Source organism: Lithobates pipiens, unplaced genomic scaffold (genome assembly GCF_037356315.1).
Source record: "Lithobates pipiens isolate NorthernLeopardFrog02 unplaced genomic scaffold, aLitPip1_a1.2 Scaffold_3, whole genome shotgun sequence".
Lineage (NCBI taxonomy): Eukaryota > Metazoa > Chordata > Amphibia > Anura > Ranidae > Lithobates > Lithobates pipiens.
In genome coordinates, this window is record NW_027507790.1 from 25,593,822 (window position 1) to 25,615,778 (window position 21,957).

Sequence of the window (21,957 nt, forward strand, 5' to 3'; positions counted from 1 at the left end):
GTGGCAAACGAGATCAAGCTCTCCAGCTCAGTGGGTACATCTCGGGCTGCTATCTCATCCTTGATGGAATCCGAGAGACCATGAGAAAAAGCAGCCACAAGGGCCTCATTGTTCCAAGCAACCTCTGCTGCCAGAGTACGGAATTCAATGGCGTAGTCGGCAAGAGTTCTCATACTCTGATGGACATGAGGCACTTGGCAGCAGAAGCGGAGCGTGTGGGAACGTCAAAAACCCTTTTAAAAGGAGGCTACAAACTGAGGGTAACTCAAGACAACAGGTTTTTGCATCTCCCATAGAGGGTTAGCCCAGGCCAAGGCTCTCTCAGAAAGCAAAGATATCACGAAACCTACTTTGCTTCTGTCCGTGGGAAACGCCTGGGGCAGCATTTCGAAGTATATCTCAACCTGATTGAGAAGCCCTCTGCATTGAACTGGATCGCCCCCAAATCACTGGGGAAGCAGAGCAGAACCAGACATACCTCTTATAGAGGTAATACTCGAGGCGGGTGCCTGCACAGAGACTGGCGCAGCAGCAGGGATGGCCTGTGACTAAGGTTGTACCGGAGCAGCCACCGTGGGGGATTCCAGGTGAGCCGTGTGATTCAGGAGCATTTGTAACGCCAAGGCAAACTGATCCATGCGGTGATCTTGCTCATCCAATCTGGAAAAAAATATTACCAACAAGTGGATTGACTGCATCTTCTGAATTCATGGCCTTCACGTACTGTCAGGAACCATGAAACAGACAGAGACAGAAGTACAATAAAATCACTGGTTTATTAATAAAAATCAAAAGGTAAATCGGAAAAAGCGTAGTCAAGCAAGCCAGAGTCCAATAGCCAGATTGGGTAGTCAGCCAGTCCAAAGTTCATAAGACCAGATCAGGTAATCAGCCAGTCCAGAAGTCAGGGATCCAGGGAGAGCAACTGCAAGCAGGTTGGAAGCCAGGAGTCTTGAAACAACAGTAGGAGATGGTTCCTAGTGATGTGACCAAACGTGAAGGCAAAGGAGAAATGAGCTGGAAGACTTATATATAGGCAGGCCAGATGAGCATCATCAGGAACAGCTGGTAACCGTGGGAGAGAGAAGAGAGCTGGCAATTAGCCGACAGCTGAGCGGCCAGCTCAGAGGAGGAAGGGCTAAGCCAGCCCTTACAAACAGTAAAGAAAAGCACATGGAGCAGCATGCAAGCAATAATAGGGACACACGACAACTACTTACTTTTTAGAAGAACTCTCTGGATCCTTCTGTACTAATCCTGCTCCCTCAATGTCCGGTCTGATCAGCGTTTCCTCAATTGCTCCTTGGATAGTCACACCCCAACATTCCGGTGCAGACTCTTCACAACTGGTCATGATCTTAGCATTTCTCACATTTGGGTTTAGGTACGGTCCATACTTCCCATCATAGTCGGCCCTCTTCAAAATGTCCCATCTTCACCATCTCACCAAAGGACATATTTGAGGCCTTAAATTTTCTCCTTCGGGATCGGGACGTTTCTGGCTCCGGGCTTTCCTTGTTACTGCTATTATGCACCTGCTGTGTCTCCGCCATGTTCCTCTCCCACTGCAACGAAAGAGAAGGGGCGGGAAATATTCTAGAAAGAAAGTCAGGGGTGGCGACGTGGGCGGAGTTTCACGCATGCACAGCGTATATAAATTTAACACGCATGTCTCGTGCGTACGTTCTGTGTGCGGAGGAAGGAGGACGAACGTTCTAACGAAGGTTACATTTTAACTTGGGACATCAGTGGCCTATACTGATTCTAGATTGAGGCCTATATTGGGATAAGATTAGGAGATTTTAGCCTGATATTAGTGTTTTGGTCTTGTGTTTTGTCTTTCAGCAAATATTAAACAATTCAAAGACCCTGAATTCATGGGCCAGTTAATCGACAAATACAGGGATATGCAAAATTTGTGGGAGGTTAAAAACCCCTTATATCGCAATAAACTAACTAGGAAAGGCAACGCTGGAGAAACTGCTGCAATTTGTGAAGACGCAGGTCCCTGACACAGACATCGAGTTGTGTGGAGAAGAAAATTGGTAGCTTAATAAGCACATATAGGAAGGAGCTTAATAAGGTCCAGGGTTCCATGAGATCAGGAGCAGCAGCAGAGGATGTGTATGTACCCAGTCTGTGGTACTACAACAGGATGCAGTTTCTGGAAGACCAGATTGAAGCCAGGGAATAACTTTCTACACTTCCATCCACCCTTCCCTCAACCCTTCCCTCAACCCCAGCTGAGGCTTCCGAGGACCAACCTGGGCCTTTCATCCTGGAAGAAGTTGAGGAGCCCAGCTGGAGCCAGGTATAATATTTTTTAACATATTTATTGTCCAAAAATTATTGTTGTTAACTACATGTTATTATTGCTAACAAATTAAGGATTTTACAAAAAGTGTTTGATATATGCATAGATAGTAGGGCTAAAAATTTGTGTGACAAGAATGAAAAATGCTGGGGTCAGAATGATAGTATTTTCTATTTATTAACATTCAATTTGCAACAGTCATGAGCTGAAAATTGTGTGTGATTGATGAAGCAAAAACTAAAACTATGTCCCTTTTTCATACACAGGAAGACCTCAGCCAGGACGAGGCTGACAGGAGGAGGCGGGGGTAAGTGTCAGCCAGGAGTTGGCGGGGCCCTGTAGCCTCATCCAATCCCAGGTGCCTCCCCTCTGCCTTACAACAAAAAGGGACAGACGGGAGTAACGTAGAAGAGGCAGCACTGGGCCTCATTAAGATCGCTAACACGGCCCTGAAAATCCCCCTGATGCTGAAGAGGCTTATGGCTGCTATATAGCTGCAAAATTGAAGAACATGGAGGAGGGACAATGCCTCATGTTTGAGAAATTTAGAAGATCCAGAGTGGCCAAATGAGTGATATCATGCACTTATGTGTGCTCACCCATCTTCTTCCTACTCCTGCCACAAGTCCACCTCCAGAGCCACAGCCTCCAAGGAAGGCTACAGGGAAGCGTGGAGGGAAGGCTGCAGGGAAGACAAAAAAGTGATGGCCTGGGTTCAGTCTTGTCTTACAGAAAATACAGGCTGTTGTAGTACCACAGCCTGGGGACATATATGTAATCTGCCTTTTAAATAAGAGTACTAGTGCGCACAACTACAAATTAATATCCCTGACAAGTCTAACTAATAAAAATTTACTTACGGGAAGCTGCCAACATATATAATGATCTCCACACTATCTATCAAATATTAAAACAAAAATATGTAGCGCTACCTGTTAAAAACTAAATAAACTAACCTAATCAATAAATCAGTGAATAAATCAATAAACAATACATATGCAAATAAATGTGCAGAATCAGCAAAATGTGCAAAAATATTGATAAAGTGACTAATAGTGCAAAATCACATGAAACATGCAATAATAATCCACACTCATAAAAATGTGCAAAAGTTCGCAAATAAATTTGCAATCACAGTGCAAACAACAATAAAGAAAGTCCATCCAATAAAGAATCAAGTGATCCAAAATAGCAAGTGCTGCTCAGTAAACAGGTATCCAATGGTGACAGTCCTTGATATTTATGCAGTGTACTAGAAGTGCAAACAGGCTCCACACTTGTGACACTCCACCTTCAGTGCTCCAATAGTGCACCCCCGTTTCCCCCAGCCTCTCACCTCAATCCAAGACCCCTAAGGGTCATAAATGCTTATAGGAAAAAATCTGCTGGCTCTTCTTCATATATCCCGCCCGTCCATACAGTCAAAACGTAGCATTACAGACCGTGGGGAAAGAAGGGGACTCTCATGTGTAGTAACTTAAATAAACTTTAATAAAATAAATCCACACTTACATTAAAATAAGCGGTATCGCGTGTAAACAAAGGAACTTGCGGTCTCGGCCGCGACGGAAGTGACGAGTAAGACAACTGGCTCCTCCCTGATGCATTGCGTCACAAACACGTGACTTTTTCAAAGGGCCAGCAGCTTTTTTCCTATAAGCGTTTATGACCCTTAGGGGTCTTGGATTGAGGTGAGAGGCTGGGGGAAACGGGGGTGCACTATTGGAGCACTGAAGGTGGAGTGTCACAAGTGTGGAGCCTGTTTGCACTTCTAGTACACTGCATGAATATCAAGGACTGTCACCATTGGATACCTGTTTACTGAGCAGCACTTGCTATTTTGGATCACTTGATTCTTTATTGGATGGACTTTCTTTGTTAATTGCACTGTGATTGCAAATTTATTTGCAAACTTTTGCACATTTTTATGAGAGTGGATTATTATCGCATGTTTCACGTGATTTTGCACTATTAGTCACTTTATCAATATTTTTGCACATTTTGCTGATTTTGCACATTTGCATATGTATTTTTTATTGATTTATTCACTGATTTATTGATTTTTTAAGTTTATTTTTTAACAGGTAGCGCTACATATTTTTGTTTTAATATGTAATCTGCTGCTGTTCCTGATCTCTTGGAGTCCTGGACCAGATTGTGCTCACTATTATATGGACTTCTCAAGCTACCAATTTTTATTTCTAAAGAGTTGATGTGTGCCCTGGGGTAGAAAAGCTTTGCAAATTCCAGCAGTTTCTCCAGCGTTGCCTTCCTCTTTATTTTGTTATGAGATTTTTTATATGAAAATATTATGTGTTTTTCTTAATTTTCTTCAAATAGGACAGTTTGTTTGTGAGTAGGCAGGTACATTTCAAAAATACATTGTCTAATTAATAAGGGACACTAACCAGCCTCCTTGGGGTTAAAAAATACAAGGTAATAATGTTGTTGTGAAAACTTGACACACGCAAAAAATAAAAAATAAATAAATGGAGAAAAAATATTTTAAAAATAATCAAAGAAAAGGAGTTCTTGGTAAAAAAAAAAAAAAATACAATAAAAAAATAATTCTAAACATTATATGGAGATCTTTAAAAACAAACAAAAAGATTATTCATGAGATCACAAGAAATAATAAAGAAAGAAGTTTGTGAGAACGTTGTGTGAATATAAGCAGCAAAACAACTTCATTCTTCGAACATTATAAAGAAGAAAATACGCTGCAATAAACTATTGAAAAAATTGCAGCATGAGGAATGTGCGATCTCCATTACGAATGGTGTATTTACCAGACCGAGCATTTCCGTCTTGTACTCGATTCTGAGCATACCTGATTTGCGCGTCTGAATTTCATGCAGACTAATGCATTTTCGGATAGGAAACTTTTTTCCGGCCGAAAAATAGAGAACCTGCTCTCAACTTTTGTTGGTGGGAATTCAGCAAAAGTCTGATGGAGCATACTCACAATTGCATTTTCCAATCATAATCTCACATTGGATGTTTTCTGGTGGGATATCCGATCGTGTGTACGTGGCATTACAGTGTTTCATTCAGACTGAAGTCTACGTGTGGATTAACCCCACCTCCTCTACAATGCTATAGGACCCCATTCCCATAAATTTTAGTTCACAGCCAGAGACTGTTCCTTTTTTGTCCTCCTGTATGGACCTACATTGTGGGCACTCACGTTTGTTTGTAAGGTGTCCAGTCGAGATGAATCCTGAGTCCGGCATACCAATTATGCGGTGCAAGCCCAGGGCCCAGCCATGGCGAATGAGTGTCTTTCAGGCACAGGATACCCTGTGGTGGAGGGGAGGCTTCCTATGTATACGCCCAGGATGGATTTCTAGCAAGTGCACCCGGTTGGCAAGGTCTGGCATCGTTATCCTACATGGCAGCTATTTGTTTTTTTTATGTCACCGTTTTGTCTCTCTCCCCTGGCTAGCCTTTTGGCCTCTCATGGTGCCCGGCATGCTCCTGTGTTCCAGGATGCCACATACTTCCAAGCGTACATGCACGAGGCCTTGGTGACATCGAGGTTTGGTTCGCACATACGCAGCGTGGTGGGGCACACGGCGGCCACACAGGTGCTGTTTAGCCACTCTCTGCGCAGGCGCGAGGGGGGGTGATGTCATTCGAGAGGAGATTTTAAAAAGCTGTCATCCCCTGTCAGTTTGGGAACCCCTGTGGGCAGTGAGCGGCAGCTTCTCCGAGCCCAGGATCACACAGTATAAGGTAAGTCTCAGCCTAGGACCTCATTACAGAGTCACTTTCTTAAAGGGGAAGTCATAAAGTAAAAAAAAAAAAAAAAAAAGTTTATTTTGTTGCTTTTCTCCCTGGCTTATCCTAGTGCTGCCCTAAGGCTGTGTGATTTCTTCTTTTTTGGATTGACATCCTGTCCAAGGTGCCATGGACAGGTCACCGCTTCAGTGCAGCCAGCCCTTACCCACAAGGTACATGCAGACGACAGGGAAGGGTCAAGATTGCTCACGATTAGAAAAAAATGCATCAACACCAGACTTCGCATTTCCTCTTTTCCTTCATCTTCCAGCCCTTCCAGGTCAGACCGCCAAATCGGGGTCCAAGATGGCAGAGACTTGCCAGGCCGCAACATCACCACTCATCATCCAGCTCCAGATGTGACTCTCCATCCAGGACCCACTGGCAGAGGAGATGTTCCCATTCCTCCTCCAGACACCGCACCCACTGCCATGACAGCCACTCTGATCGCAGGAGTGGGATACAACCTGCACACCGAGCCAGTCGACCACTATCTGGCTCCCTGGCTGATGAGGCCCAGGAGGATCCATGCCCATCCCAGTCTTATGACGCATCTCCCAGGTCTTCAGACAGTAAGATGAAGGGAGACAAATTTGTCGGAAGCTTCGACTTCACTCTTGTTTCTCCACTAATTAAAGCGGTCAAAGAGGCTCTTAAGTGGGAAGATCCTTCCATTCCCCCGGCTAAGCAAAGGAAGTTTTTTAAACACCTGGGGAAGGAATGTTCCAATTTCCCGCTCCTTTCAGAATTGAAAGATATCATTAATGAGGAGTGGGGCAAGGTAGATAAGAAGACTTCTTGTGAAGCAAAACCTCAACATTATACCCCTTCACGGCAGAGGAAGGGAAACATCTGGAAATGCTCCCCTCGTAGACGCAGAACTGATGCGACTGGCCAAACGTGTCACTCTTTCCCTAGAGATGCTGTATCCTTCAAGGATGGACTGGAGAGGAGAATAGACAAAGACCTCAAGAGAATTTATGGGCTAGCCAGTATGGCTTGCAAACCCACTTTGGCCCTCACGGCCATGTCCAAGGCTATGGAAGCCTGGACAGAAAATGTGGACTCCGTGCTCAGGGGTGTTTCAGAAAAACTGGCCATGGGCTGGACAGTCCATGAATTGAAGCTGACAGCGGCATACCTGGGGGAGGCTTTTATCCAACTGATCCGCCTATTAGCACAGACTATGCTATCCTTGGTCGCGGCTAAGTGGGCCCTATGATTGTGCCCTTGGCTTGCTGATCCAGCATCTAAACAGGCCTGGTGTAGGATCCCCTTTAAAGGGCCCTCATTGTTTGGTAACAGGCTAGATGGCGCCATACCCCAGACCACGGGTGGGAAGTCGGGCTTCTTGCCCCAGGATGGGAATCTGCTCAGCCAGAAGAGGCCCCAGCAGAGAAGACACAGTAAGGAGCATTCAAGAGAAGCACGCTCTTATAGGCCTGGCCAGGATTTTAGAAGGAATTGGAGTAGAGGCCAAATATCCGTACAAACAGACGCTAAAAGCTGGGCGTCCAGTGGACGTGAGTCAGCTAAGTGGTTTTGAGATTGGGCCTACCCAGGTGGGTCGGGCGGGGGCGCGTCTGCTTCTCTTTAGGCACGTCTAGTTTTAGATTTATTTCTACCCTGTTACCACGTTCAAAAGAAATGAAGCAGGTGTTACTGTCCTACATGGATTCACTGATAGCACAGGGAGCCGTGGTGCCTGTCCCGAAAAAGGCGAAGAGCATCAGGGTGTATACTCCCCGAGTACCCTCTCTTCTTAGTGCAAAAGAAAAATGGTTCATGGCGCCCCGTGATAGACCTAACTTACCTAAAGAAGTTTATAAAATACAAATTCAAAATGGAGACTCTATCTACCATCCAACAAGCCATGCAGTCAGGCAATTGGCTAAACTCAATTGACTTAAGATGCCTATTTCCACGTGCCTGTAGCAGAAGTGTTCCACAAAAATAACTTTGGCTTAGGGTCGCGCAAGAACATGTACAGTTCACCTGCCTCCGTTTCTGGCTGACAACCTTACCCCGAGTCTTCGAAAGTTCTTCTGGCTGTGGTGGCCCTCAGAACAAAAAGGGATACAGTTGTAACAATCTTGACGACCTCCTGCTACTATCCCAAGACAAGGAGCAGCTGCCGATCCACAGGGAGCAGGTTATCACCACCACTTCAATTCGGTTGGTTCCTAAACCTGGAGAAAAGCCATCTGGAACCAGTTCCGCACCTGATATACCTAGGGGCCCAGTTCGACACTGTGAAAAGTAACATCTCTCTCCCAGTGGAGAAGACCCCGGTCATACGAGAGAGGATATCACAGGCTTTGAGCTCCTCATGCCTGATGGTCTCTGTGGAGGTTACACCCTTTCCAGACTGGGTTTCTCCAGCAATGAAACTCAGGGGACAGCAATCAATCCATTTACATAACATCAGTTATGAGGAACAGTCTCTTCTGGTGGCTTCAGCGCAGAAATCTTCTCACGTGCCACTCCATTGCCCCCATCTCATGGGTCATGGTCATGACCGTTTCCAACAGTGCTGGATGGAGAGCACTTTTCAGGTCAGAACTTGCACAAGGCAGGTGAGATGCCCGTCTTCACAACCCGGGCTCAAACATCCCGGAACTACGGGCAGCCTGGTGTGCCCTTCAAACCTTCACTCATTTCCTGAAAGGGGAATCCGTATTATTGAGAATGGACAACACCACAGCGGTCTCCTATGTGAAGAGGCAAGGGGGCACCCGGAGCTCCACCTTGCTCCAAGAAGTTGAGCCCATCCATGTCCTGGCTCATAAAAAACCTGGCCAATATCTCAGCAGTCTCCATCCACGGAGTCCAGAATGTCCAAGTGAACTTCCTATCTCACACACAGTTAGACAACGAGTGGTCCCTTCATGTGGAGACGTTCGAGTGGATCCTGTCCTTAGGAGTCAATCCTGAAGTAGATCTATTTGCATCCCCCTGCAACTTCCAGACCAGGAAGTATTACACTTGGGGCAGTTGCAGCCAGGCCTTCGGGAATAGTTGCCCTGAGAGATCGGTGGAGCTTCAACAGAGCATATGCCTTTCCCCCATTCCTGATCATCCTCAGATTTTTCCTGGAGGCTCCAAGTGGAAGCGGTCGAGGTGGAGGTGATAGCACCTTACTGGCCGAATAGGCCATGGTTTCCCTCCTGACCCAGCTCAGCTTCCGAGACCCAGTTCCTCTTCCTCTCAGACTGGATCTTCCTTTCTCGTGGGGAAGTCCTGCACCCTTGCCCAGCATTACTGAGACTGATGGTCTGGTTCTTGAGTGGGAGAGGCTGTAAACTCTCGGATGCGCATCAAGAGTGATTCCTCCCTCATGAGCTCAAGAAAGGCAAGCACAAATAAGGTCTATGGCAGAATATGGGCCAAGTTTGTTGAATTCTCATCCTCTACGGGTAGTTCATTCAGAGATCCAGGAATCCAAGATATCCTTGGCTTCCTTCAATCCGGCCTAGATCCATCTCTATCCATCAGATCTCTCAGGGAGCAAGTCTCAGCCTTGTCGGCCTTCTCTGAAACACCATGGGCCATTCACCCTCTAATCCAGCAGTTCTTCCGTGCAGTGGGAATACTCTAGCCCCAAAGAGGGCCAAGATTCCCAAAATGGGATCTTCCCCTTGTTTTCGACTCACTGACTGGACTCAGTACCGCAGGATCCTCTCTGATTTCTATTAAAGACCTTTCTGCAAAAGTTGCCTTCCTAGTAGCCATCACTTCAGCCAAAAGGGTTTCTGAGATCGGTTCCTTGGGTCACGAGGAACCATTCCTGACTTTATTCCCGGACTGGGTGGTTCTCATCCCTATGCTCGGCTCAAACCTGAAAGTTACTTCAGTGTTCCATGAGAACCAAGAAATTGTCCTACCTACATTCAGGGCCACATGGTCCACTGAAGCTCACCCTCTGGATGTAGGGGAAATACTGAAGGAATACCTGCAAGTTACTTCCTCCTTTAGACGTTATGACTATCTATTTATCCTGCACTATGGGAATAACAAAAGAAAACAAGCTTCGACCAGAATGATCGTGGCCTGGATCATTCAATCCATCTGGCAGACTTATAGGGCTAAGTGCTTGGCTCCTCCAGGGGCGGTGACAGAACATTCCACCAGGGGTATGGTGGCTTTGTGGGCAGCAGCCTGGCATGTGGCTCAAGATGTCATCTGCAAAGCGGCCTCATGGGCCTCCATTAATACCTTTTATAATAATAATAATAATACATTTTATTTATAATGCACTTTCCATCAAAAGACCTCAAAGTGCTACATAATTACAATAAAAACAAACAAACTGCTTAATTTACAAAACATTTGCTAAAAGGAAAAAATCTTCAACCCCTTTTTAAAATTTTCAGTAGACTGAGAAACCCTCAAACTATCAGGCAAACCATTCCGCAGACGTGGGGCAGCAGCACAAAAAGCCGTATCTCCCATGGTTTTCAACCTAGTTTTTGGAATCTCTAAACAATTCAAATTAGTTGAGCGAAGGGAACGAGGTAAATTTTGTAATCTAAGAAGTTCCTTAAGATAAGGTAGAGCTTGTCCATGTATGCATTGATGGACAAGAAGAGAGACCTTATACTCAATCCTTGTAGAGACCGGGAGCCAATGAAGAGATTTTAAAATTGGAGTGATATGCTCATGCTTCCGCACTCTCATTAGGATCCTCGCTGCAGAGTTTTGAACATATTGTAACTTCTGCATGCTTTTTCTCGGAATCCCAATGAGAAGTGCGTTGCAATAATCCAGCCTAGAGGAGACAAAGGCATGAATCAACCTTTCAGTATCAGAAAAAGAAAGGATAGAACGAAGTTTAGAGATTACGAAGGTGGTAGAAAGAAGTCTTGCATACTTGATTTATATGAGCTTCAAAAGTGAGTTGGGAATGCATTTTTACACCAAGATTAGTGACAACAAACGAAACTGGAATTTTAGAGCCTGAAAAGGCAATACTTGTTATCAGCGATGATTTAATCTGGTGAGACGTTCCAATCATAATAAACTCAGTTTTGGAGCTATTTAGTTGCAAGAAATGTTGTTCCATCCACTCCTTTTATCTCCTCCAGACAGGCGGTAAGGACTGAAAGGGGCGACTGCACTGAAGGAGTTTCAGCTGCAGCTTTTACATAAAGCTGTGTATCGTCAGCATAACAATGGAAGGAAATATAACGATTTATAATATGACCTAAGGGAGTAAGATATAGAATAAATAAAATCGGGCCAAGCACTGACCCTTGGGGAACTCTGCAGGTAACCACATGCGGTTTAGATTTAAAATGACCCAATGTAGTTTGTTCAATCCTATCTGTAAGATATGACTCGAACCAACTAAAGGCTAAATTTTTTAGTCCAACATTATAACGAAGACTATCTAAAATAATGCCATGATCGACAGCATCGAACGCAGCTGACAAATCCAACATAATAAGTAAAGATGGAGAGGCAGCATCAGATGACATAAGAAGATCATTTGTAACTCGAACAAGAGCGGTCTCCGTACTAGGAGCAAAACGAAAGCCTGATTGAAATTTTTCAAAAAAGCTGTTATGCTTGAGATGATCCTGAAGGTGACTTGCAACTGCTTTCTCAAGTACCTTAGATAAGAAGGGAAGATTAGAAATAGGCCTATTATTAGAAAGTGGATTTTTTAAGCAGTGGTCTAATAACAGCACTTTTTAAAACAGAAGGAACATGGCCAGTTCGAAAAGAGTAATTAACAACAGCAGTAATCAATGGACTTAAAACTGAAACATAAGTTTTTACCAGTGGAGTTGGAAAAGGATCCAAGGAACAGGTTGTGGGCTTCATTCGCTTAACAATACCCTGTACCTCTTCCAATGACATCTCTGGTAAATGATCCAATTGTCGGGGCACAAAACAGTTTAAATGGACAGTTTGAGCCAAGGGACCAGACAGAGAAGAACGGATATGATCAATCTTGGATCTAAAAAAATCCATAAATTCATTACAACGCTCTTCCGAAATAGCAGTAGTCGATGGCGAATTTGGCTTAAGCAGTTGATTTATAGTTGAAAAGAGCTGCTTAGAATTTCCTGAACTATTTCGTATAACTTTAGGAGTAGAACTTAAGGGACTGTGCATATAGATGTTGATGCTCCCAGTAAATTTGTTTATGGACAGTGAGGCCAGAGGCTCGAAAACGCCGTTCATGAACCCGTCCCACTGCCTTCATCTTACGAAGCTCATCTGTATACCACGGGGCTGAGTGAATAAAAGTAACAGCTTTAAGTGGGGCATAAAAGTCCAACAGACTGCTAAGCTGGCTATTATAATAAGCCACTGCATCATCAACAGAGCAAAATTGTGTAGATAGATGCTGAAAATCCGTTACAAAAAGTTCCCGGATTTATATTTTTTAAGTTTCTAAAACAAATGTCCCGCTTAGGCTTATAGCAGCTAGATGGTGATGTCAAATCCATCGAAATAGCCATATGGTCTGACACACCTAGGTCATACACCTGCAAATTAGTCAAAGGAGCAGAATTCGTAATGACCAAATCCAAGGTATGCCCCCTAGTAGTGATGGCCGAACGGTTCGCCCGGCGGTCGTTTCGCGGCGAATTTCCGACTTTCGCCGTCCGCGGGTTCGAACGCCTTTTTCCGTCGTTCGCCCCGGCGGACTTACGTGTTTAATGTATACAAGAACTTTAACCTTTCGTGACACGTTTATCATGTGTTACAGGACAACCAATTGAGACATGACAGCTCATGGACACTTGGACATTCCCCCTAACCTATAAATACACCCGATCCGGTGGCCATTTTACATTCTTTCTTCTGTCACTGTAGGGAAAGGATCCTGTGTGGAGTAGGGACAGAGAAAACGCTAGCTATTTGGTACACAAAAGTTCTTTTCAGGACTGGTATAGGTGTTAGGTCAGCAGCCTGAGTTTCTTTTGTCAGTTTAGATAAAGGGACAGAGCGCTGTATGCTGCTATTTTAGGGACAGCTCAGCCAGATTAGTCTTTCTTCATCATCATCATCATCATCATCATTAGCTGTTACTATCAGGTCCACAAAAGAGCTGTTCCAGCTAATCGTTCCAGCCTACTCTTTTTTGCCAATTTGTATAGGGACAGGCAGGAAGCAGTGTGTCAGGCAGTGAGGATAATTTTAAAGACTTGCTGTTACTATTAGTTCCACAAAGGTTCTTTTCAGGACTGGTATCAGTGGTACGGTAATAGGCTTGTACACGTATAATATTCTTTCTTCCAAATATAGAAAGAATATTATACTTGACTGCTGCCCTTCTGCTGCAGTCTGCTAATCATTCACAACTCACTTGTTCCACAAAAGTTCTTATAAGGACTGGTAACTTGGTCTGTCTAGGGTGCTACGGTACATAGGCTTGGGTGCGGTACAGTCTGCTGTTCTGTAAGGACCGCTATCGGTCCACAATAGATAGGGTTGCCGTGCACTACTGCTGACCGCTGCCCTATACTGCAGCAGTCCTTCAGCGGTATAGGGACTGACGCACAGTCTGCTAAACACTAATACACAACCTGCTTGGTCCACAAAAGTTCTTATAAGGACTGGTAACTTGGTATAGGGTGCTACGGTACATAGGCCTGAGTGCGTTACAGTCTGCTGTTCTGTAAGGACCGCTATCGGTCCACAATACATAGGGTTGACGTGCACTACTGCTGACCGCTGCCCTATACTGCAGCAGTCCTTCAGCGGTATAGGGACTGACGCACAGTCTGCTAAACACTAACACACAACCTGCTTGGTCCACAAAAGTTCTTATAAGGACTGGTAACTTGGTATAGGGTGCTACGGTACATAGGCCTGAGTGCAGTACAGTCTGCTGTTCTGTAAGGACTGCTATCGGTCCACAATACATAGGGTTGCCGTGCACTACTGCTGACCGCTGCCCTATACTGCAGCAGTCCTTCAGCGGTATAGGGACTGACGCACAGTCTGCTAAACACTAATACACAACCTGCTTGGTCCACAAAAGTTCTTATAAGGACTGGTAACTTGGTATAGGGTGCTACGGTACATAGGCCTGAGTGCGTTACAGTCTGCTGTTCTGTAAGGACCGCTATCGGTCCACAATACATAGGGTTGCCGTGCACTACTGCTGACCGCTGCCCTATACTGCAGCAGTCCTTCATTGGTATAGGGACTGACGTACAGTCTGCTAATCACTAACACACAACCTGCTTGGTCCACAAAAGTTCTTATAAGGACTGGTAACTTGGTATAGGGTGCTACGGTACATAGGCCTGAGTGCGTTACAGTCTGCTGTTCTGTAAGGACCGCTATCGGTCCACAATACATAGGGTTGCCGTGCACTACTGCTGACCGCTGCCCTATACTGCAGCAGTCCTTCATTGGTATAGGGACTGACGTACAGTCTGCTAATCACTAACACACAACCTGCTTGGTCCACAAAAGTTCTTATAAGGACTGGTAACTTGGTATAGGGTGCTACGGTACATAGGCCTGAGTGCGTTACAGTCTGCTGTTCTGTAAGGACCGCTATCGGTCCACAATACATAGGGTTGCCGTGCACTACTGCTGACCGCTGCCCTATACTGCAGCAGTCCTTCATTGGTATAGGGACTGACGTACAGTCTGCTAATCACTAACACACAACCTGCTTGGTCCACAAAAGTTCTTATAAGGACTGGTAACTTGGTATAGGGTGCTACGGTACATAGGCCTGAGTGCGTTACAGTCTGCTGTTCTGTAAGGACCGCTATCGGTCCACAATACATAGGGTTGCCGTGCACTACTGCTGACCGCTGCCCTATACTGCAGCAGTCCTTCATTGGTATAGGGACTGACGTACAGTCTGCTAATCACTAACACACAACCTGCTTGGTCCACAAAAGTTCTTATAAGGACTGGTAACTTGGTATAGGGTGCTACGGTACATAGGCCTGAGTGCGTTACAGTCTGCTGTTCTGTAAGGACCGCTATCGGTCCACAATACATAGGGTTGCCGTGCACTACTGCTGACCGCTGCCCTATACTGCAGCAGTCCTTCAGCGGTATAGGGACTGACGCACAGTCTGCTAAACACTAACACACAACCTGCTTGGTCCACAAAAGTTCTTATAAGGACTGGTAACTTGGTATAGGGTGCTACGGTACATAGGCCTGAGTGCGTTACAGTCTGCTGTTCTGTAAGGACCGCTATCGGTCCACAATACATAGGGTTGCCGTGCACTACTGCTGACCGCTGCCCTATACTGCAGCAGTCCTTCATTGGTATAGGGACTGACGTACAGTCTGCTAATCACTAACACACAACCTGCTTGGTCCACAAAAGTTCTTATAAGGACTGGTAACTTGGTATAGGGTGCTACGGTACATAGGCCTGAGTGCGTTACAGTCTGCTGTTCTGTAAGGACCGCTATCGGTCCACAATACATAGGGTTGCCGTGCACTACTGCTGACCGCTGCCCTATACTGCAGCAGTCCTTCAGCGGTATAGGGACTGACGCACAGTCTGCTAAACACTAACACACAACCTGCTTGGTCCACAAAAGTTCTTATAAGGACTGGTAACTTGGTATAGGGTGCTACGGTACATAGGCCTGAGTGCGTTACAGTCTGCTGTTCTGTAAGGACCGCTATCGGTCCACAATACATAGGGTTGCCGTGCACTACTGCTGACCGCTGCCCTATACTGCAGCAGTCCTTCATTGGTATAGGGACTGACGTACAGTCTGCTAATCACTAACACACAACCTGCTTGGTCCACAAAAGTTCTTATAAGGACTGGTAACTTGGTATAGGGTGCTACGGTACATAGGCCTGAGTGCGTTACAGTCTGCTGTTCTGTAAGGACCGCTATCGGTCCACAATACATAGGGTTGCCGTGCACTACTGCTGACCGCTGCCCTATACTGCAGCAGTCCTTCAGCGGTATAGGGACTGACGCACAGTCTGCTAAACACTAACACACAACCTGCTTGGTCCACAAAAGTTCTTATAAGGACTGGTAACTTGGTATAGGGTGCTACGGTACATAGGCCTGAGTGCGTTACAGTCTGCTGTTCTGTAAGGACCGCTATCGGTCCACAATACATAGGGTTGCCGTGCACTACTGCTGACCGCTGCCCTATACTGCAGCAGTCCTTCATTGGTATAGGGACTGACGTACAGTCTGCTAATCACTAACACACAACCTGCTTGGTCCACAAAAGTTTTTATAAGGACTGGTAACTTGGTATAGGGTGCTACGGTACATAGGCCTGAGTGCAGTACAGTCTGCTGTTCTGTAAGGACCGCTATCGGTCCACAATACATAGGGTTGACGTGCACTACTGCTGACCGCTGCCCTATACTGCAGCAGTCCTTCATTGGTATAGGGACTGACGTACAGTCTGCTAATCACTAACACACAACCTGCTTGGTCCACAAAAGTTTTTATAAGGACTGGTAACTTGGTATAGGGTGCTACGGTACATAGGCCTGAGTGCAGTACAGTCTGCTGTTCTGTAAGGACCGCTATCGGTCCACAATACATAGGGTTGACGTGCACTACTGCTGACCGCTGCCCTATACTGCAGCAGTCCTTCATTGGTATAGGGACTGACGTACAGTCTGCTAATCACTAACACACAACCTGCTTGGTCCACAAAAGTTCTTATAAGGACTGGTAACTTGGTATAGGGTGCTACGGTACATAGGCCTGAGTGCGTTACAGTCTGCTGTTCTGTAAGGACCGCTATCGGTCCACAATACATAGGGTTGCCGTGCACTACTGCTGACCGCTGCCCTATACTGCAGCAGTCCTTCAGCGGTATAGGGACTGACGCACAGTCTGCTAAACACTAACACACAACCTGCTTGGTCCACAAAAGTTCTTATAAGGACTGGTAACTTGGTATAGGGTGCTACGGTACATAGGCCTGAGTGCGTTACAGTCTGCTGTTCTGTAAGGACCGCTATCGGTCCACAATACATAGGGTTGCCGTGCACTACTGCTGACCGCTGCCCTATACTGCAGCAGTCCTTCATTGGTATAGGGACTGACGTACAGTCTGCTAATCACTAACACACAACCTGCTTGGTCCACAAAAGTTTTTATAAGGACTGGTAACTTGGTATAGGGTGCTACGGTACATAGGCCTGAGTGCAGTACAGTCTGCTGTTCTGTAAGGACCGCTATCGGTCCACAATACATAGGGTTGACGTGCACTACTGCTGACCGCTGCCCTATACTGCAGCAGTCCTTCATTGGTATAGGGACTGACGTACAGTCTGCTAATCACTAACACACAACCTGCTTGGTCCACAAAAGTTTTTATAAGGACTGGTAACTTGGTATAGGGTGCTACGGTACATAGGCCTGAGTGCAGTACAGTCTGCTGTTCTGTAAGGACCGCTATCGGTCCACAATACATAGGGTTGACGTGCACTACTGCTGACCGCTGCCCTATACTGCAGCAGTCCTTCATTGGTATAGGGACTGACGTACAGTCTGCTAATCACTAACACACAACCTGCTTGGTCCACAAAAGTTCTTATAAGGACTGGTAACTTGGTATAGGGTGCTACGGTACATAGGCCTGAGTGCGTTACAGTCTGCTGTTCTGTAAGGACCGCTATCGGTCCACAATACATAGGGTTGCCGTGCACTACTGCTGACCGCTGCCCTATACTGCAGCAGTCCTTCATTGGTATAGGGACTGACGTACAGTCTGCTAATCACTAACACACAACCTGCTTGGTCCACAAAAGTTTTTATAAGGACTGGTAACTTGGTATAGGGTGCTACGGTACATAGGCCTGAGTGCAGTACAGTCTGCTGTTCTGTAAGGACCGCTATCGGTCCACAATACATAGGGTTGACGTGCACTACTGCTGACCGCTGCCCTATACTGCAGCAGTCCTTCATTGGTATAGGGACTGACGTACAGTCTGCTAATCACTAACACACAACCTGCTTGGTCCACAAAAGTTTTTATAAGGACTGGTAACTTGGTATAGGGTGCTACGGTACATAGGCCTGAGTGCAGTACAGTCTGCTGTTCTGTAAGGACCGCTATCGGTCCACAATACATAGGGTTGACGTGCACTACTGCTGACCGCTGCCCTATACTGCAGCAGTCCTTCATTGGTATAGGGACTGACGTACAGTCTGCTAATCACTAACACACAACCTGCTTGGTCCACAAAAGTTCTTATAAGGACTGGTAACTTGGTATAGGGTGCTACGGTACATAGGCCTGAGTGCAGTACAGTCTGCTGTTCTGTAAGGACCGCTATCGGTCCACAATACATAGGGTTGACGTGCACTACTGCTGACCGCTGCCCTATACTGCAGCAGTCCTTCAGCGGTATAGGGACTAAGAGTTTTGTCACAGGGTGATTTAAAAAATGACAGGCAGAGGAAGAGGCAGGCCCTTCCGCAGGGGTGGTAGGGGTAGGGCAGGAGCAACAGCCTTGAGCCAAAGTGGGAAGTTGCAGAAGGTGCGTTCAATTACTTTAAAGGACGCACCAGACTTGGTTGAGTGGCTCACTCAGCCTTATTCTTCTGCACCCTCCTCATCCTCTCGATCTGCACCCTCTTCTTCACTCTCTGCTATGTGCACCCCCAAAGACACTACCACCAACAACACCACCACCACCACATACCTTCCGCTTGAGTGCAAATGGGGGCCTTCATGCTCCAGTGTTTTAATAGGGACCCCCGTATAAAAAGCATGAGGGTCAAGGACCAGTACTGGGTGGCAACGTACTTAGATCCCCGGTACAAACACAAAATGGCGGAAATGTTACCGCCGTCGCAGAGGGCTGTCAGAATGCAGCACTTCCAGGCCTTGCTTCGAGAAATGCTGCATTCTGCTTTTGCGTGCGCTGGCAGAGGAGCAATTCCCACTCCCAGAGAAGGATTTGCGGGTACCAATCCAACAGCGCCTGCAAGAAGAGGCCGGTTTGAAGATGTGTTGGTGACTTCGGATATGAGGTCATTCTTTCAGCCGACCCATCGACAGGTGTCATCCGGATCCAGCATCAGGGAACGCCTAGACCGTCAGGTGTCCGACTACATTGGGTTAACGGCCGATGTGGACGCTCTGAGGAGTGATGAACCCCTAGACTACTGGGTGGGCAGGCTTGACCTCTGGCCAGAGCTTGCCCAATTTGCAATCGAACTGTTGGCTTGCCCCTCATCCAGTGTCCTGTCCGAAAGGACGTTCAGCGCAGCAGGGGGGATTGTGACCGATAAGCGTACTCGCCTAGCTCACGACAGTGTTAACTACCTCACATTTCTAAAAATGAATGAGGCATGGATCTCGGAGGAATTCAACACATGTGATCAGTAGACCATGTATATGTCTATAAACAATTTTTGGAATCAAGCACACAGACCTTCTTAATTCATTTGGCTCACTTCCCTGACCCAAAAAAGCACACCGTACTATATGCCCCTACCCTCCTCTTTGAAGAGGTTGAGCGGTGTCATATTTCTACTGGGGCTGCTTATTATGAGGGGTTCCCACCATCCCTGTGCTGTGCTGACTTCCTCCTGGGTGTTCTTATTATGAGGGGCTCCCACCATCCCTGTGCTGTGCTGACTTCCTCCTGGGGGTTCTTATTATGAGGGGCTCCCACCATCCCTGTGCTGTGCTGACTTCCTCCTGGGGGTTCTTATTATGAGGGGATCACACCATCCCTGTGCTGTGCTGACTTCCTCCTGGGGCTGCTTACGGTGCTGCTGTCAGCGCTGTATGTCACGGAGCTGCTGTCAGCGCTGTATGTCACGGAGCTGCTGTCAGCGCTGTATGTCACGGAGCTGCTGTCAGCGCTGTATGTCACGGAGCTGCTGTCAGCGCTGTATGTCACGGAGCTGCTGTCAGCGCTGTATGTCACGGAGCTGCTGTCAGCGCTGTATGTCACGGAGCTGCTGTCAGCGCTGTATGTCACGGAGCTGCTGTCAGCGCTGTATGTCACGGTGCTGCTGTCAGCGCTGTATGTCACGGAGCTGCTGTCAGCGCTGTATGTCACGGAGCTGCTGTCAGTGCTGTATGTCACGGAGCTGCTGTCAGCGCTGTATGTCACGGAGCTGCTGTCAGCGCTGTATGTCACGGAGCTGCTGTCAGCGCTGTATGTCACGGTGCTGCTGTCAGCGCTGTATGTCACGGAGCTGCTGTCAGCGCTGTATGTCACGGAGCTGCTGTCAGTGCTGTATGTCACGGAGCTGCTGTCAGCGCTGTATGTCACGGAGCTGCTGTCAGCGCTGTATGTCACGGAGCTGCTGTCAGCGCTGTATGTCACGGTGCTGCTGTCAGCGCTGTATGTCACGGAGCTGCTGTCAGCGCTGTATGTCACGGAGCTGCTGTCAGCGCTGTATGTCACGGAGCTGCTGTCAGCGCTGTATGTCACGGAGCTGCTGTCAGCGCTGTATGTCACGGAGCTGCTGTCAGCGCTGTATGTCACGGTGCTGATGTCAGTGCTCTGTATTACGGTGCTGCTGTCAGTGCTCTGTATCTCCTGCACCCTCTTGTTTGCCTACCCTGGTCCCTGACCTTCCCTCTCCTCCATTGCCTTCATTAGCTCCATAGTCCTGAATTGTCAGAACAATTTCCCAAATAAAAAAAAAATGCTTGTAGTTATCGATCCCAAATTCACCTCATACATGTATTATGCTATTGTCCAGGTGGTGGGACTGCGTGCTACCCCCTAATAATTACCCCGTGGCCGCAAATTCGACCTAAAGGTTTGCGAAATTCGCCTCCCATTGAAGTCAATGGAGCCCGCGGCGAACGGTCGTTTTCGCGAACGTTTGTGCCCGTTCGCGTTTCGCGTTCGCGAAACGTCCCGTCGGAAGTTCGTCCATCACTACCCCCTAGTATGTGTGGGGACATCAACGAGTTGTTTTAAATTAAAACAATCCAGCAGCTGAAGAAATTCAGCTGCGGGATGGCACGAAGGGGTATCAACATGAATATTTAAATCTCCCAAAATAATAACATTTACATTTGATATACAAAAGGTTGTTAAAAGATTTGTCAACTCAGCAGTAAATGATGAACTAAATTTCGGTGGCCTTTATGTCACATTATTGCATAGAACCTACTTCTCTATCTTCTGTGAACTTTGGTTTAAGAATCCTGTCGGTTGACGGGGCAAATTTAATTTATTTTTGATCAGTATACCCACCTGTGTGGTTTGGCTAGTTATTTTCCACGCATAGCCTGCCATGAAATCTGTCAGGAAAACAGAAAATGTATTATCAAATATTTACAGTAATTTTCCTTTCCTGATGGACACCATGGCAGACATAATTTCCACCTATTGGTCAAGAGTTGGCTAGTTACGGAATACAGTTTTATGGGAATGGGATCCTATAGCATTGGAGAGGAGGTGGGGTTAACCCACACATAGACTGCCATGGAGTCCATCAGGAAAGGAAAATTACGGTAAGTATTTGATAAAACTTTTAGCCCTCTTTCACACAGGGTTAATTAGGCTTTCCTGGGAAAAAATTTTTTTGTATTAAGGACTGAAAGACAAACACTGTAATTAGTTTAAAAAATAAAATAGTCTCTCTCTCTCTCAATAGATATTGATAAATAATATGTAATATTTATTTTCTAGTATATAGGTCCATATTCAATAACTAAGACAGCGTTACTTGGATTAACCAATATGTTGGCACAAGCTTTGCGTTTCATGAACATCAGAGTAAATAGCCTGGCACTGGGTTTAATCAATACCAGTTTCAGCAAAGTGGTAAGTCCAAAATATTTCATAGCAATAATGTTATAATTTATACATTGGGTAAACTAATTTGGGTTAACAGGGAAAGAGCAATTAAAGTGGTTGTGTGCCCTAATTTGTCATTTTTACCTACAGGTAAG

At 46.3% G+C, this 21,957-nt stretch overlaps 1 protein-coding gene across 1 annotated transcript in view; it reads left to right on the forward strand.

Moving 5' to 3' along the window:
• LOC143940230 (dehydrogenase/reductase SDR family member 4-like) overlaps window positions 1-21,957 on the forward strand; it is a 185,905-nt gene that overhangs the window by 133,091 nt on the left and 30,857 nt on the right. The window contains exon 7 of the mRNA XM_077461402.1: window positions 21,695-21,829. Within this exon, the coding sequence (XP_077317528.1) occupies window positions 21,695-21,829 (135 nt within the window). The remainder of the gene's footprint in view (window positions 1-21,694; window positions 21,830-21,957) is intronic.